At 39.9% G+C, this 17359-nt stretch overlaps 1 protein-coding gene across 3 annotated transcripts in view; it reads left to right on the top strand.

Annotated features, from left to right (window-relative positions):
* LMO7 (LIM domain 7) overlaps positions 1 to 17359 on the top strand; it is a 199370-nt gene that overhangs the window by 86811 nt on the left and 95200 nt on the right. For all 3 annotated transcript variants that reach the window (XM_030312057.1, XM_030312062.1, XM_032592170.1), the window contains exon 5: positions 16158 to 16264. In XM_030312057.1, the coding sequence (XP_030167917.1) occupies positions 16158 to 16264 (107 nt within the window). The remainder of the gene's footprint in view (positions 1 to 16157; positions 16265 to 17359) is intronic.

A 17359-nucleotide genomic window follows, 5' to 3' on the forward strand; every position in this document is an offset into this window, starting at 1 on the left:
TTTTTTTGAATGAATAAATGAAAAAGGTTCAGTCGTGAAAAATAGTAAGCTCCAGAATTAGGTCTTTTTTTTTTTTTTTTTAACGTTTATTTTTGAGACAGAGAGAGACAGAGCATGAACGGGGGAGGGTCAGAGAGAGGGAGACACAGAATCTGAAACAGGCTCCAGGCTCTGAGCTGTCAGCACAGAGCCCAACGCGGGGCTTGAACTCACCGACCGTGAGATCATGACCTGAGCCGAAGTCAGGCCGCTTAACCGACTGAGCCACGCAGGCACCCCTCAGAATTAGGTCTTTGAAGGAAGAGTGTTATAGGTTGAATTGTGTTCCCCCTCTACCCCTACTCACCAAAACATAACATATTGAAGTCCTAAACCCCAGTACCTCAGGGTGTGACATTATTTGTGAATAAGGTTGGTGAAGATGGGGTCATAATTGGTGGGGGGTGGGGGGGAACTGGTCTAATATGACTGTTGTCCTTATAAAAAGATGGCTATGTGAGTACAGATACACCCAGGAGGAATGCCATGTGACAGCTGAGGACTGAAGTGATGCATCTACAGGCAAGGAAAACTAAAGATTGCCAGCAAACCACAAGAAACTAGGAAGAGGCAAGGAATAATTTCTTTACAGGTTTTATAGAGCCCATGGCTTTGTGGACACCTTGATTTTGGACTTTTAGCCTCCAGAACTGTGAGACAATAAATCTTTGTTTTTTTCAGCTACCCAGTTTATGGGTAGGAAACTAGGAAACTAATACAGCTAGGTAGTATTTTTTATCTGATACTTGCTTTTTAAAAAACTTTTTGAGATAAATATAGTTTCATGGGAAGTTGGAAAAAAAAACAGTACAAAGAGGTCCTCTGTGACCTTCACCCAGTTTCTCTCATGGTAATATTTTGCATAATTGTGATATAGTATTAAAGCCAGGAAATTGACATTGGTATGTCCAAAGACCTTAATCTGATTCACCAATTTTATATGCAGTTATGCTTTTTTTAGTAATAAAAAGAGCATAGATGCTTTCAAGCTAAGTGAGATGAAGTGTTTTATTTTCAGGATTTTTCAGAGGACTCTGTCATTAATTCAGTGTTCAGTCATAAATATGGCAGCCACATTCCACATGATTACTTTTTTCTACCCCATTGCAAATAGGAAATGGTGTCTCTCAGTCGAGGGTCCCAAGAGAAGAGTCTGAATGAATCAAATTACCTTGTCTTTCCAGGCTACAAATATCATAGGTCACTGGCCAGCTGACGGATGTGTTCCTTGAGAAGGGAGTCATCTTGGCAAAATGGGTTGTAGTCTGGAGTGCTGGTAGCCTTTGGCTCACTGAGTTCAGGTGTGTGGGTTAAAGAGGATTCTGTGAATGAGGTTTCTCTAGGGTAGATACACCATATTAAATTAAATATAGTAAAAAATATACAATTTCCATGCTCCAAGCCCTATTTTCTATCATTCCATTCTTAATCTCTTTCCTTCAGCTATAACTTCCATCCACTTCATGTCAGCTACTCTGTGTATTTAGCTTTGAAGCCAAGGCGATGTGTTTACTGTTTGTAGGTGGACCTGTGTGGAACACATGAATATCCTCTGAGCAATGACAATATGGAGAGAGGTGTTTAGCTGATTTGGAAATATATTGAATGCTTTGCTTGAAACATTCATATGATTTTACGATTTTTTCTTTCCCTTTTGGAGAGACGTTAACCATGTTCTCCTAGATCTAGAGATAGGGCTTTTCTAACTTAATACTAAGTTCTAATTTTTCAAGAAATAGATTTTCCCTATCTTTTCTATTCTTTTATATTCTTCACAAAGCGATGCCCCCCCAAAATCTAACCAGTCTGAATTTTCCAAAAAATTAGCTGCTGTTAAATGTGGGTATGTTCAATTCATTGAAACTCAAAACTAAAACTTTATTTGGGAATTAAAAAACTCAATCTCAAAACAAAACCATGAGAAACAGGCAAGATATTCTGATGGTGAAAAGAGTCATTGAACCAGAATAATGTTTACCATCTGATGTCTTAGTGTGCCTGAAATACAATATGTGCAGAGAACATCAAGGAAGTTATTAATCCCAAGACTTATAGTTGTCTTGGACCCCTGATGATTTAGTTGTATTTACTAAAGCAAGGTTTCTCAACCTTGGCACCACTATTGACATTTTGGGCCAGATCATTCTTTGTTTAGGGGGTGGTCTTTCCTGTGCATTGTAGAATGTTTAGCAACTTCCCTGGCTTTTACTTACTACATGGTGGTAACACCATGCTCCCCAGCCCCAAAGGATGACCACTAAAAATGTCTTCTGACATTGCCAATGACCCCTATGGGGTAAAATCATCCCTGGCTGAGAGCCATGGAGATAAAGAGTTGAGAAAATAAACGCTACCCCTTTGCATGGGCTGGTTTGTTGACTGAGTATAGATTTGAGTGATCTACTCATGCCTGCTATTTCAATTGCAGTTTCTCTGAGAAAAGGAATCGTATTCTAGAAAATTTGGTTTGAGGGGCCCCTGGGTGGCTCAGTTGGCTAAGCATGCAACTGACTGTTGATCTCAGCTCAGGTTTTGATCTCACAGTTGTGAGTTCAAGCCCCACATTGGGCTCTGCACTGGGCATGAAATCTACTTAAAAAAAAAAAAAGAATATTTGGTTTGAATCATTTTTTGTTTGAAAGTTTGTGTCTGTCAGTGTGCTTAATTTAAAAATCTTTACTATATCCACACTTGCTTGAAAAATACGGGCCAAATTTGAATATCCTTCCTCTAAAGGGTTACTCTTTCAGATTATTTTCAAGAGTGGAATATATAAGGTGTGACCATAGAGACTGGGAAGGTTGTCTCCTGATTTAGGGATGCTGTAGAATGCAGGAAATGAAAAGATGCCAGCTAGCTTAAGCTGTTGGATGTCAGTCAGATTCTCTTCTCTTCATAATAGCTGCTTCAAGAAATCACACAAGTCTATGGGTCCATTCTTACTGCCATTTTTCAAAAGGTTGTTAGTGGCTAATGTTCTTGTGTCTGTAAAATTATTTCTGATTCATCTTCACTCTCCTCTACACTTGGGCACATCAGCAAGGTAGTGCAACCTAGTCTGTGCCAAGGTCACTATTGAAACATCTAGTTGTTCCCTCTCAGCAGTAATAGAAAATGCACCCGAGGAATCAGCTGTAAAATTTAAATATGCTTGTCCAGGTTTTATCATGTACTTTTTAAAACCCACTCTCAGGCAGTGACTCTATGTATCCCATTCTTTTTCCAAGGGGAAGGGGACCCAGGGGGTTGGGAGAGGGAGGTTTATGGGACACTAAGCTTCTGAGCTCTTTTACAAATAAAACCAGTAGAGGCCGCGGAGGTTAATGATATCAATAAACTTGATTAAAATCGCTCAATTGTGATTTCATGATTAAAACTACACTAAAGAAATCTTTTAATTTCAAAGGGAGGGTGAACCACTATTACAAGTTGTATAATTATGCCTCGTACAATGAAATTTAAACTATTTTTATTTTTCTAGCTTGTCAATCTGATTATTTTCTTTAAAAACAAACACTAATAACTAAAACATGGAGTGCTTTTTCTTCTTAATAAAGTTAAAGGAGAGTACTATAGTGTTACTGCTTACAGTGTTATTTAATGTATTGTTACGCTTAGGTAAGATATTATAGCATAAAGGCTGACCATTTACTAAAAATAAGGCCACTTTATGCATTGAAAATGACGTTTTCTGTGGTTGTATTTTAATTTAAATAATTTCTTTTCTAATGTATATTTTCCTGGAATTTCTGTGATCAGCAGTATTTTGAAATACTTTAGCATTATACAATAATCAAGTCTAAGAAAACAGACTGAATGGAGATTGTTCATTGGCTGTTTTCAAGGTAACAAATATTGGATATTTAATACCTCCACCTTAATACCTCCATATAAATGGCCTATAAATAACTCCATGATAATTGAGTTATTTATAAAGAAATTTTAGGTGATTTCGTCAAGAATCTCCTTATCTCCTTACTTTTCTCCAACTCCCAGTTAAAGATAAGTATCACCAAAAATGAAAACATAAAAACTTAGTGTCAACATTGAAGTTGTTTCCAATACCCTCATAATGATACAGCACTGTAAATCAGGAAATTCCTGTTTTATTTCTGGCCATAATTTGTTAGTCATGGCACTGGCACAAGATAGGAGCATTTCCCTAGAGTTCCAAAACGTACTTGTTTTTAAATCTAAGATGAACGTATGCCAACTTTTAGCCTTGAGGGCAACATCTTAAAAAAACATTAATGAATTAGAATTCCTAAAGCAACACCATGATTAGCTTGTAAAGTTAAAGAAAAATTCATTCATAGTAGGATTATGTCATACAGGACAGTTTTATTCAGATATGAAAATGCTCAGAATGTCTCTCTTTAAGCACCTTTTGTTATGTAGAAATTGGAAACCTTAGAGCAAATGGAGTTAATAAGAAATAGAACCCAGGTCTAAGACTGGTATGAACACATCAGTTATTTGATAGGTTTTAGGCCCATGACTATCCCTCCCTTCCTAAAAGTATTTATTGAACACCTACTATGTGCCAGGCACTATTCTTGGAACTTGGAACAAAGCCACAAGTAAGGCAGAGAAGTTCCTCCCTAATGGAGCATGGTCAGCAGGTCAGTAATAACTTATCAGGTACTAATAGTTACCATGCAGAATATGTAATACCTCGTCAGTTGACAGTAATTACACTGGGAAAAATAAAGTGAATGGATAGCGAATGATTGAGTATGAGAAGTGTTTCAGAGAAAGTGCTTAGGGACATCTTGTTTCTGGAGTTGACATTTGATCGGGGACCTGAATAAACTGAAGGAGGGTAATGTACGGGGATCATGAGACTTTTCCAGACAGAAGGAAACGAGGGGGGATCAAGGCAGGATCAAGCTGGGCCAGCAAGGACTGTGGATCTGGAACTGAGTAAGGTGGAGAGGTAGGCCAGCAAAGATGTATGTGGCTCTATCAGCTTTGGTGGTAGATCACATTTTACTTCTAGCATGATGAGAAGCCACTGGGGACCTTTGAGAGGAATTTAATTTGTTGTTAGAGATCTTTGGTTGCCTGTGGTAAAGGATGTACATGTATCTGTGAACATACCAAAAACCATTGAATCACACACTTTAAATTCATGACTTGTATGTGAATTATATCTCAATAAAATGTAAAAGTAAGAAAATCACAAATTGGTATGTGATGAGTAGACTGAAGGAAATTAAGAAGAAAAGCAGGAAGGGCAGTTGAAAAACAGTTTTGATAGTTGTAATGACTAGTTTTGTGTGTCAACTTGACTGGCCATGGAGTGTCCGGATAATTGGTTAGACAGTATTACATTATTCTTAGGCAGTTTGCATAAGATTGCAGATTTGCAAATGTCAGAGTGATCAGTGTCAGTCTTAGATATTGTTCCCTGATAACATGATGGAAAAGATGATTAAAGGGATGGATGGTTTGTGATTATTTAATAAGAAAGTAACATTAGAAGCCAGCCTTGTCCACCACAAATGCTCTAAAGAAAAATATTACCGGGTTGGGACCATGGCGAGTTCAGGAGACCAGCAAGAGGTCATGAAGTGGCTCATGATGAGTTTTGTTTGACTTAAACCATTTTTGCTTGTTTTTAAAATTGGAGCCAACATTTTCAGACCCTCAGGTTTCATTTAAAATCCTCATCTCCGGCTTCACAAGGAATGTGGCAATAACAGGCCTGCATGCCCCCAAAGCAACCATTGTGTGGGGGTGTCCTGTGGAAAAGATGGGAATCTGTGCATTCCTTGTTGCCTGATCATTTCCCTGACATGATGCTCATTTTATTCATTTATGGTTTATTCAGTCATTTTACCACCCCTCCCCTTTTAGACATGTCTTAATTCCTGCCAACTGTCTGTTGTGGCCTTGTTGTAGTCAAGATGGAGAAAAGTAGACCAGATAATATCTGTAGGTGAAATCTTAAGTAGTTGAGTAAAAAAGCTCAATTTTAAGGAGCTAAATGTAAATCCATATAAACTTGGAGAGAAGTTTCTACAGTTTGCCTTAGGGCTTTGTACTTGTGCTAGTTTCATTTTTTAAAAAAAGGATGGAATAAAAACATGGGGATTATGCTTAGTCTTGTTTGTAGATGTTGGAACAATCAGACATAGTTAATGTACTGAATATCAAAATCTGCAATTTAACGTGATCTAGATGGCTGCAAGACTCCAAAAGGATATTTATCAGGAATAGATTTGGTTTTTGGGGGGAAAAATCACAAGAAAGCAGTGGTTTTGTATTATCTGCAAACTTAATCGTGCACTTTATGCCTTTATCCATAAAACCTCACTTGATAGAATCCTATGATTTGCATTTCAGATTCTTTATATCCACCTTAGTTTATGCTAAATTTCACTAGCCTCCTGGTCCATTAAACTCCACAGGTCATCTTCCTGTGAATTATCTTGTCCCTGTGAACTGGTTGCTGCCAGTGTACATCTCAGTTAGCCAACAGCATCATATAGATGCCACAAGGCAAAGCACCTGTGGCCTGTAACGAGAAGTAAGGTCCATTTATTGGCTACTTACTATATTCCTAGAATCTGCCAATCAATCACCTGTTTCCTCACTAAATCTTCAAAATCACTGTCATTTGCATTTTATAAGAGGACAATTATTAGTGACCCATCAAATGATGACTTTGATAATTAACCACACCTGGAGTCCTGTTTAGAGTTACATATGCTTCATTTTGAGAAGGAAATTGTCTATAAGGAACAGTGATGGTTGTCATAGAAAGAATGGCTCCCAATAATGTTCATGCTCTAATGCAGTGAACCTGCCAATGTCTTGTAAGAGGAGGTTAAGCATTGGGTTCCGGGTAGAATTGAGGTTGCTAGCCAGTTGACTTTGAGATGAAGAAAGGATCCCGGATTATCTAGGTGGGCCCAGGATAATCCCAAGAGTCCTATTAAGTAGAAGAGAGCAAGAACTAGTCAGATGGTGGTACAATAGAGACTCAGGCTGGTGCTGCTGGTTTCGAACGTGGAGGAGAGGGCCTCTGGAAGATGGAAAAGGAAAAGAAATGGATTTTCTCCTAGAGCTTCCGAAAGAAATGCAGCCCTGCCAACACCTTGATTTTTACCACAATGAGACTGACTTTGGACTTCTGACCTCCAGAGCTTTAGGGTAATAAACTGGTCTTGTTTTCAGCCACTGATGCGGTGATTTGTTATAGCATTAATGGGAAATCAATATAGTGGTTAAGAGCACAGACTCAGGAATTGAACTGTTTGCTTTGAATCCTCACTCCACCACTTACTGGATGACCTGGGGTAAGTCACACACTTCTTAGCCTCAGTTTCCTCATGTGTAAAATGGGTACAATAAGACTTCCTAAGCTTTTTTAGTGTGAATTTGACATAGTTTGTGTAAAGGGCCTCAGAATGCTGCCTGGCATACGATAAGAGTTCAGTGGATGTTAACTCGAGAAAATCAGCGATTCAGCGAAGGGCTGGTTGGGATGACATGAGAACTGAAAACTGTCACAGAGGGCCAAGGGGCACTGAGAAAACTGGGGATATTTGAAGAGAAGATGTGAGGTTGGGGGAATGTGTGGAGGGTAGGAGGCAGGAGAACTAAGTAGCTAAGGGGCTCTCATGGGAGTTAGTTCATATTAAGTAGTCAGATTTAGGATTGGTGTTTTACAGTTACAGCGAGGGAGTCTTTGGACTTTTTTTGACAGAGAAATGACTAAAAGAGAATCAGTCTCATAAAGCAAGGAGTCCCTGAGGCTGGAAAAGCAAATACAAGGGCTGATGATCCAGACACATCACCTGTAAAAGTGACTCTCGGAAGGGGGGTAGGAGCAGTTATACTGAAGGAGCATGAATTCCCAGCTAGCTCTTAAGTTTTACTGTGTCGTTTTCCTTCATTAAATGTGCTTTACTGCTTCCCAAAATGTGTTTTGGCATCATTATGATGTGTTTCTTTAAGCAATTACGTATCTGTTTTACTTTGGAATGTAGAACATGGATAATTTGACGACAGAACATTTTTCTTTTGTTCCCCATGCTGGTCTCAGAAGTTCTTAAGCCTCTATTTCAGCATTTTCTTTTCTTGCTTTCAAAAGAGTAAGTATGTTTGAGAACTCCTTCATTTTTGATGTAAATTTCATCTGAACACCATGGAAGACCGTACCTTAATGCACGGTGCAATGTGACAGCCTGTCACCGCTTCTGTGTAGTTCATTGTCACCCGGGGTTGATGAAGCATTTCAGTGACCACCCTTTTACCAGAGCACAGCCCTCTGCTTGCCCTTCCCCTGCTTGCCAGTGCTTGGTTCTGCCTCTCGGTATGGTCTTTGCTCCTCCTCTGCCAAGCAGTGCTGGAGAAAACTACGCCAGCAGCTTGGTGGTTTATCATCTATAATCCCCTGGGCCCTCAGTGTCACTTGGCCATTCCTTTTAAGCATTCCTAGCTGGTTCTTATTCCCATCTCCACTCCACATGTGACAAAACCTTATTACTCTCCTCGTCCCCCAATCCTTTGCTATCTATCAGCACATGACTGAGGCTTTCTCTTGGCAGACAGATAAGAACCGAAGGAAAACGTACTGCTTACTTTCCTCAAATAAGTACCGAAGTTGGATCTGTAGGTTTACCTACATATTGTAATCATAACATGTAGGTATTAGTAACACAGCTTACATTTCTTCACTAAGCCATAAAATAGAGGATGAAGTCTCTAAAATAATAATAAAACTAGTGCCCCTGACGAAAATTGCAACCACACCACTTTCTTAATGGAAACTATATAATTAAAATGCACACTTGGATATATTGTAGTCACTTTGCTGCTTGGAAATTGCTTTCGAGTACTTGCGATTGATCACGATTAGTACATCACCAGAATGGAATGTGAGTACTTTTGGAGGTGGTGCATTGGTGAGCTCCACGGTCCCTAGGTGACCTGTGCTCAGACTTTCCTTATTTTGTTACTTGCCAGAAAACTTATGTCTACAAAGACTCAAATCACCTGAGTGATTCTCTTAGCATGTGGGTTCTGATTGAGTGGGTCCAGGGTGGAGCTAGAGTCTGCATGTCTCACAGGCTCCCAAGTGATGGTGCTGGTGTGCGGACTCCGTGTTGAGTGGCCAGAGGCTAGGTCGGCTGTTGTCTAGCGTGTGCATCAGCATCACCGGTGTGGTGACTGTGTGCTCCCTCTAGAGATTCTGACGTGGCTGGCTAGGGACTGTTATTCTAACGTAGAGATTTAGTTCAGTTTCTCTGCCTCAAACAGTGGATACAACCTCTTGATGGCTGGCATATACTTTCTAACTTTTGACACTGTCAATGCCAGGGAAAGAGGAGACAGGGGCTTTGGTACCATATCATAAATGGAAAAGGAGTTGAGGTCACCAAGTCTCTTGGCCTTCCGATAAATTGATCCACACCGTCATGTTCCCAGGTTCAGAGGAATTGGATAATGTGCTCTCTTTTTTAATAAAAAAAAAATCTTGCTCAAAGTAGGCCTAGAAATTTACTGGGAGTAACAGGGCACAGGTGAGCACACGAGGAGCACTTGGCTCATTGATGAGGGAACACTCTCAGGTGATGTCATTCTAGCTAGGTTTTGTTTATGGGTGTTGACTATATGGCCCTTGTTGTCTGTACGGCTATAGCCCTGAGCACAGACCGTTTTACTCTTTTTCAGAATTAGGATCTTGATCTTATTCAGGGCTTCTGTAATAAATCTCTTTGTCTTTATGTAAAGAATCCATTTTTATTGATGACATTTTTGACCCTCTATACTTTTGCAGAAGTGGGTCTAACTGGTTTGACATTATGAATAGACATTCTCCATTTGTTGTCACATTAAGGTTTCTTGATACAAAGTATTCCCTCTAGAAGTTGGAAGTCTTGAAAGTATATCATTAAAGATATATTTCAAAGAAATGTATGAAAGATACGTTTTTTTAAGTTCCTCCAAGTGAAAATGAAAATGACTTTGGTCAGTGTAAGAGCCTAGGAAGGTATAGTATAGACTTTAATGAGGATTGAGACTTTTGTGTAACAAAATGGTTGAAGCTCTAAGACAAAAATGTGGACCATAATGCCATTTATGTAAATGAGATACATAAGTGAATCAACACTTTAAAGGACATTTACATTTTTTTTTTTAATTTTTTTTTTCAACATTTATTTATTTTTGGGACAGAGAGAGACAGAGCATGAACGGGCGAGGGGCAGAGAGAGAGGGAGACACAGAATCGGAAACAGGCTCCAGGCTCTGAGCCATCAGCCCAGAGCCCGACGCGGGGCTCGAACTCACGAACCGCGAGATCGTGACCTGGCTGAAGTCGGACGCTTAACCGACTGTGCCACCCAGGCGCCCCAAGGACATTTACATTTTTAAGCACGTTAGAGAAGACACTCCTTTAAAAAATTTATGGAGGTGAAATTTACATAACAAATACAGCCATTTCAAGGTGGACAATTCAGTGGCATATGGTATATTCACTGTGTTGTGCAGTCACCAAACATTTCCATCCCTCCCCAGTGAAACCTCTTACCTATTAGGTCACTTCCTATTTCATACTGTCCCTTGCCAAATTCCTCTGTCAACAACCAATCTGCATTCTTTCTCTTAAGGATCTGTCTATGCGGGATATTTCATATAAATGGAATATGTAAATGTGTGTGTTTAGCTTTTACTTAGCATAATGTTTTGGTGGTCCATCCATGCTGTAAAATGTATCAGTTCTTCATTTTTTTTAAATGGGTGACTAATATGCCTTTGTGTGAATATATCACAGTTTGTTTATCCATTGCTGTAAATGTACATTTTAGCTCTTTCTACCTTTTGACTATTGTGAATAGTGCTGCTATTAATGTGCATGTACATGTACTTGTTTGGGAAACTCTTTAATTCTTGAGGGTATATTCTTTCTTTCTTTTCTTTTTTTTTTAAATCTTTTAAACGTTTTTTTTTTTGTTTTTTTTTTTTTTTTTTTAGAGAGAATCCCAAGCAGGTTCCACGGTCAGCACAGAGTCTGACTTGGGCCTTGATCCCATGACCCTGGGATCATGATCTGAGCTGAAATCAAGACTCAGATGCTCAGTTGACCAAGCCAGAAAGCACCTTTTAGTGAAGAGGAGTGGGAGTGAATGGGGGCTTGGGACGAAGAGAAAAAAGTACTGAGAGAGCCCTTATATTGACTGATAGCAGCTTGCTAAAATTTATTCATTCAACTCTGGTCCCCTGATACTCTCCTCAACTCCCATCCCTGATAAGAAAGCAAAGTAATCTGCTGAAATGACATGAGTCTGTGTTACTGGATAAGTGCTTTGAGAAGGAAAGTGGGGTGAAAGGCTCTGAAAGAGTTCATGTCGCCAAAGACCCATGTTACCTCTGCGTCTAGTGTGAGAATATTCATTTTGGCCTCACGTTATCCTTCTTGTGACTCTTCAGGATGTATAATGGAGACAGAGAGGAGTTAAGATTCCATAGAAATGTATAATATATGATTGTGTTCAAGTACCGTAGCCATCTTCTAACGTGGTCCCGATGATTCTCTCCCTTGTACCTATACATTGTACCTAATTAGGTGTTCTAGCCAAGACCTCCAGGTGGTGTGCTAAAGTGCTGCCTGGCGTCCTCTTGCTGATCCTAAGTAAAATGTGGGACAGCAAATAACATGATAAACAAGAGGGGCACAGGAATTGCTGGTTTTGAAAATCGTCAGCCTCTTTAGTCAGTAAAGGAGGCTAACATTGAGAAATGGCTTTCAGGCCAACATCAACTTAAGTGCACACTAGCAGGAAGACAAAGTGAGCATGTGGCTGTAAAATCCTTGAAGATCTTGGAAAGATCCAAAGTAGTGCCTCGGAAGTCCATCCAAATGACAGGGCTTCTAAGAAGCATAAAGGTGATGTCCCTCTGTCATCTCAGTGGACTAAGACGAGGGCCGCTGTTCCCCCTTGAAGGGATTTGTGGGTGCGGCTTTTATCTAATGAAATTAAGGGCCAATAGGATTCATAAAAGATGGTATTGAGGGAATTCTATTTAGAAGCTGTAAACATAGACTGAAAAGGACAGAAGGTTACAAAATTAGTCCCCCAAACTTTTTTAGGCAGAAAGCAGACTGAGAAAGCTACATACCTGCAGACACAAACTACTTTTCAAGGAAGCAAATGATGACTTTAAGGGGGAATCAAGAATCCGGAGGATGAAGCAAAAACCATGACGAATTCACTGGCCTTGAAGACTAATGAAAGACCTACCAATCTATGCCTTGCAGGATTTCAGAGTTCCTGAGGTGTAGTGACTCCTGTGTGCCCTCATTTCTCCACATTTGAGCTGGAATATATCTAGAGGTTACCCTACACCACTGTGTTGGGTATGTGGGAACAAGTAACTTGTTGCTTTAGCTCACTGGTATTCGTGTTGAGAGGAACTGTATTCGAGGGCTGTCCTTAAGGATATCCACCTGAGGAACCTCATGTAAAGCCAGAATTGATTTAGATGAAATTATGAACTTGGAGCTCACCTTGTATAGGGGTGAATATTTCTAGGGCTTTGGGAAGGGATTAGTGTATTTTGCATATGGGAAGGACATGAACCATTAGGGCTCAAGAGTGAACTGTGGTAACTGGTCCCCAGTGATCCCGCCTCCTGCCATTTATGTTCTTGCGTAGTCCTCCCTGCATTGAATGGGGCTGACCTAGTCCATCAGCAGGATACTGAGGAAATATTGTGTGACTTGAAAAGATAGGCCATGAGACCCTGCAGCCTCTATCTTGCTTTCCTTTGGATCATTCACTCTGTCAGGCAGCCGATGGAGATGTCCATTTGATCCAGAACTGAGGCTTCCTGCCAACAACCAGCCCCAACTTGCCACCTACAAGTGCACCTCTTTGGAAGCGGCTCCTTCAAGCCACAGGAAGGTCTTCAGGTGACTGCAGTCTGGCCTGATGTCTACAGCCTGCTCAGGGACCTCCATGCCAGAACAATCCAACTTGGGTCACTCCTGAATTCCTGACCTTCAGAAACTGTATCAGTCTGTATTGTTTTAAGCTGCTAAGTTTTGGGATAACTAGCTATGTAGCGGTAGATAATCAGTAGAGGTACTGCACTGCGCTACTATAAACCTGGGAATATTGGTAAATTTTTATGGAGTCCTCATCTTGCTTCAGGTGTTAGCAGGTACTGTTCCTGACTCCTTAATCTCTCTCTAATTTACCCTGTTATGATTGCCCTTATAACTGATTCAAGGCAAAGGGATGGAGAGGCTCTGGGGAAGAATGTGAAAATCTTGAGCCATTCCACCTTGTCTGTTTATAGTGTCTGCTTTTATTCCTACCTTAGAAGAACAACACTGAAAGGGGCTATTGCAGATCATCCGGGATCCTCATTTTGTTTTGTTTTTGTGAAGCCACTTTCCGTCCTCAACGTGTGGGAATTGCAGATGCTTAGTGGTGGCTTTTGCCATGAAGTCTTTTCTGCAAGTTGGGCTATGCAATACTCGTGTGAAGGGTTGAGCTGGGGAGGGCCGGGCTTCTCTCCGCTGGCACAGAGGTGTGTGCCCTTGGGAATGGGGTACGGATCCAGAAACTGCTCATTTCACAGAGGCGGACAATAGGGCCAGAAAGGCTGATACATTAATAATGTTAGAAATGTTATTTCTAAAGTTAGTGGCAGAGCTACTGGGCTCTGTCCTGGCTAACAGTCCAATGAGAAGATGTTTTCACGTTTGTCCTTTGTTTTTACTTTATCTTTGCTAGTTTCCAGGGAAAATGATTCCATTAATGAAGACTAAACGCTTCCCTTTTAATATGTTGAGTGGGGTGTGGCTCGATGGTTCAACAGACATTAAAATTTCATTTGATAATTCTGTATCTTCCCTGAGGGAACTCTCTGCCTAGGTCCTTTGAAATTGCAAAAAATAAATTACCCGTGGGCTCAAGTCCAGTAAGCTGGATTTAGGTTACAATTGTGATCTTAATACAACCTGTTCCTGCTGCATAGGCCATGTGCAGCCTCGTTTGTAAAGTCAACTTGAGTGTCATTGAACTATTTAAGAGAAACTCTGCTTTTTCATGTAAAGGCTTTATTTAAAACTAGAATTTAATCATATTCTATTTTTCCCTTCATCTCTAATTAACTATAATCACTTTGATTTTAAGTGGTTTCTTTCTAAATAATTGGGTGGGTTTTGAGGCATATGTAGTTTTGTTCTTAGCAATCTGTATATATATTTGTCAACTGGATGACTGCTATTATGTTTTTAGAAAACACATGAAGGACTATTTTGGCAATCAGTGCAATCGGCTTACTTTCTGTACTTACTTTCTGTTTAACTGTCTCATAATGTTTTATAACATTTTAAACATTCAACCAAATTGAGTTTGTGGGAAGACTTCTTGTGTGTGTGTGTGTGTGTGTGTGTATGTGTTGGGAAGACTTCTAATGGTTTTTTTCTTCCTCTTTTGAAAAGTACTTTTCTTCCTGTGGGATTTGGAGTACTGAAACACCAAACCATTCGTTCTTGTCTGCTTCTCTGAAGGCCAGTTTTAGAACCGTTAATTTGAATCATTGGGTAATGAGATTGTATGGGTTTTTTTAATTATGCGAGCTTAACAAAATGATCACTGTTGCTCCTTCCGGAATATTGCCAATATGTGATTTCCCCCTTTTGTTTTTTTCCACCAAGTCAGATTTATCATCTTCCATTGAGCCGTTCAACTTTGGACTTATAAATTCTTTTGCTCTTTGACCTCTTACTTAAAGTGAGCATGGATTTTAGCTTTCAGCCAGGTAGTTCACGCTGCCTTTTACTGATAGTGCACTAGAATAACCCCCCTCCCCCCCCCACACACATATTTTGTTTTGAATGTCTCTTAGTCCCTAGTAGTTGGTGTGGCTTTTCTCTTGCTGTGCATTTGCTCACCTTTTCCCTAAATCCCCTCACTCTCCAGGAATCCATGCTGCTAAAATTAGCTTCTTCCTCCTTGCTTCTGTATCTTTCCTTCCCACTTTGCTAGGCCACCCTGCCTTTTCTTGTGGGGATTGGCTTCTCAGCATGGGAAAAGAGTAATTGTCTTTTTCCAAGCGGCAGGCTATCTTCTGGTTCCTCAGAGCCAGCTGTTAGGGAGGTGAGGTTTCAGGGAGGCCCTCTTAAACTACAGATGTGGTGTGAGAGCACTGGCATGTGCACGTGGACAAATGTGTGTTGGCATGCTAGCAGGCTGTTCTCTTCCTTGAGAGTCCTAACCAAGAGAAGGTAGAGTCCCCACGCAATCTTCCCAAGCTCAACCTCATAAAGGAGAAGAGGGAAACTCCAGCTAATTCTGCCCACCAAATGTGTATCTGTAGTAGTCCATGTTTGGGCAGCAGTTTACATGAATGGAAAGCATTGGTTTGTGAAAGGAGGATTTTGGTTTGTGAAATTAGCCAGGAGGGCAACCTAGATTTCCTTTTTTTTTTTTTTTTTTTTGGCGGCAGTTCCTGAAGCAGGTGCAGGGCGTGTGTGAATAATGTACCACACCTAAACTATGCGATTTAGCCAATGAACGTTAGGCTTCTCCTGGGTCCTGTAGTATGGTTTCCCTGTCTGTCAAGAGCCAGCTCAGCAACCAAACCCAGATTCCAGGTGTGGTATTCCACGGTCGTTCTGTAATTTGTAATCATAGAAACAGAATGTTCCTCCTCTTATTTCTTCCCTGCCAACAGTTTCTGGGTGGGTGACTGTCAGTAGCTGGAGTTATTTTTAAAGAGGAGAGGTGAGGCTTGTCGTGCAAAGCTGGGAAGAGGGCGTTTGTTTGCAGAGCAGAGCTGACATCAAAGTGTAGATTACTGCTCAGTGGCTAGGCACTTGTCCTGTAACAGGTAATGTTTAACGTGCCGGTCACAAAGATCACAGAACAGCGTATGCCCAGGCATAAGCTAGCGCTACTGTGAATGCTCTGGAAGACTGAAAGGCTATACATGCCCATGTAATTAAAAAAAAATGTATGCACTAGTCTTGCTGCCTCATTTTTTGCTGGCTGTAATTGGACTTTGAAGCTCAGAAGTTCTATCATAAAAACATGTACCCTTTGTTTGAGAGAGAGATCGGCTAAGCAATCACTTTCCACTTCTTTTCACAGGATAATATAAACGTTTTTTTGAAAGCTTGTGAACAGATTGGATTGAAAGAAGCCCAGCTTTTCCATCCTGGGGATCTACAGGATTTATCAAACCGAGTCACTGTCAGGTAAGTTTCACTGGTTTGTTATATGTTTTTTAAGCTTAGGGCTTGTGGCTCAAGTGCAAAGAATTTCTGAGATTTTATGATGACTGAAAAATTGTTCCTCTGTCTTCCTCTGTTCTCATTCCAAAACAGATTATTTAAAAAATAGCTGAGGCACTGTGAATCGAAGCTGTCTGTAATTGAGATCATGGCATGTTGTTATTTTAAATCTCTCTACTAACTGAAATGGTAGTTTATATTTTAATGCTTGTCCAACGTGGTAGTGTTTGGTTTCTAATGGGGAGAATGGCCATTATGCTTATAAAACAAACTTAGACGTTATATTTATAAACAGAATTATTTTCATATGGTCTTTATGTATTTGGAATTAAGACTTGCTAACAAAAATGAGACTGGGACAGTGGTTAAAGAGACTTTCTTTTGTAATCTGGAAGGCAGCAATGCCTGGCGGAATGCTAATGACCTTGTCAGTTGTGGAGGATTTCTAAAAATGAACAGTTTTTCACTATTTTAATAGTGTGGATGAGAAAGTGAAAGTAGGGGTGAAAATGTGCACAGGTGTCTCCGTTGTGTTTTAGATGGAAAATGGTGTCATGTAGGAGTATATGGTTTCAGGAAATCTGGTTTTAAGCTCCTGTGAGATTTTTTTTCCTATAAATCTAATTTGCTTTCAGTGAATCGGAATAAACTTTTGTTACCAGATAATGGTGACAGAAAAATGATTTAATTTTGTGATAATGACTACCTCTTTATCACGACTCTTAAACCTAATTAACATTTTTTTTTTCAAAAGGAGAGAATATTATTCTAGCTGTAGGAGTAATAGAAATGGGAAAATTAGTTTCTACCGTTTTAGAGCAAGATTTAGTTTATATGGTTGATTTCCCTGTTGTGGTAGCTTTAAAAGTTATTTAAAATTGATGATAAAATCTTAAAAATGGCCAATATTTTTTCCTAAAGAAAAATAACTCTCTATGTAAGTTTCATAGTACACATGGTCTTTTAGCAGTAAAACCTAAAATCTCAGATAGAATTCATCTTTTCAAAGCCTAACAATACATATTTTTAAACAAACAGTCCATTTTGAACTTATGTGCT

This window comes from Lynx canadensis, chromosome A1 (assembly GCF_007474595.2).
Source record: "Lynx canadensis isolate LIC74 chromosome A1, mLynCan4.pri.v2, whole genome shotgun sequence".
NCBI lineage: Eukaryota > Metazoa > Chordata > Mammalia > Carnivora > Felidae > Lynx > Lynx canadensis.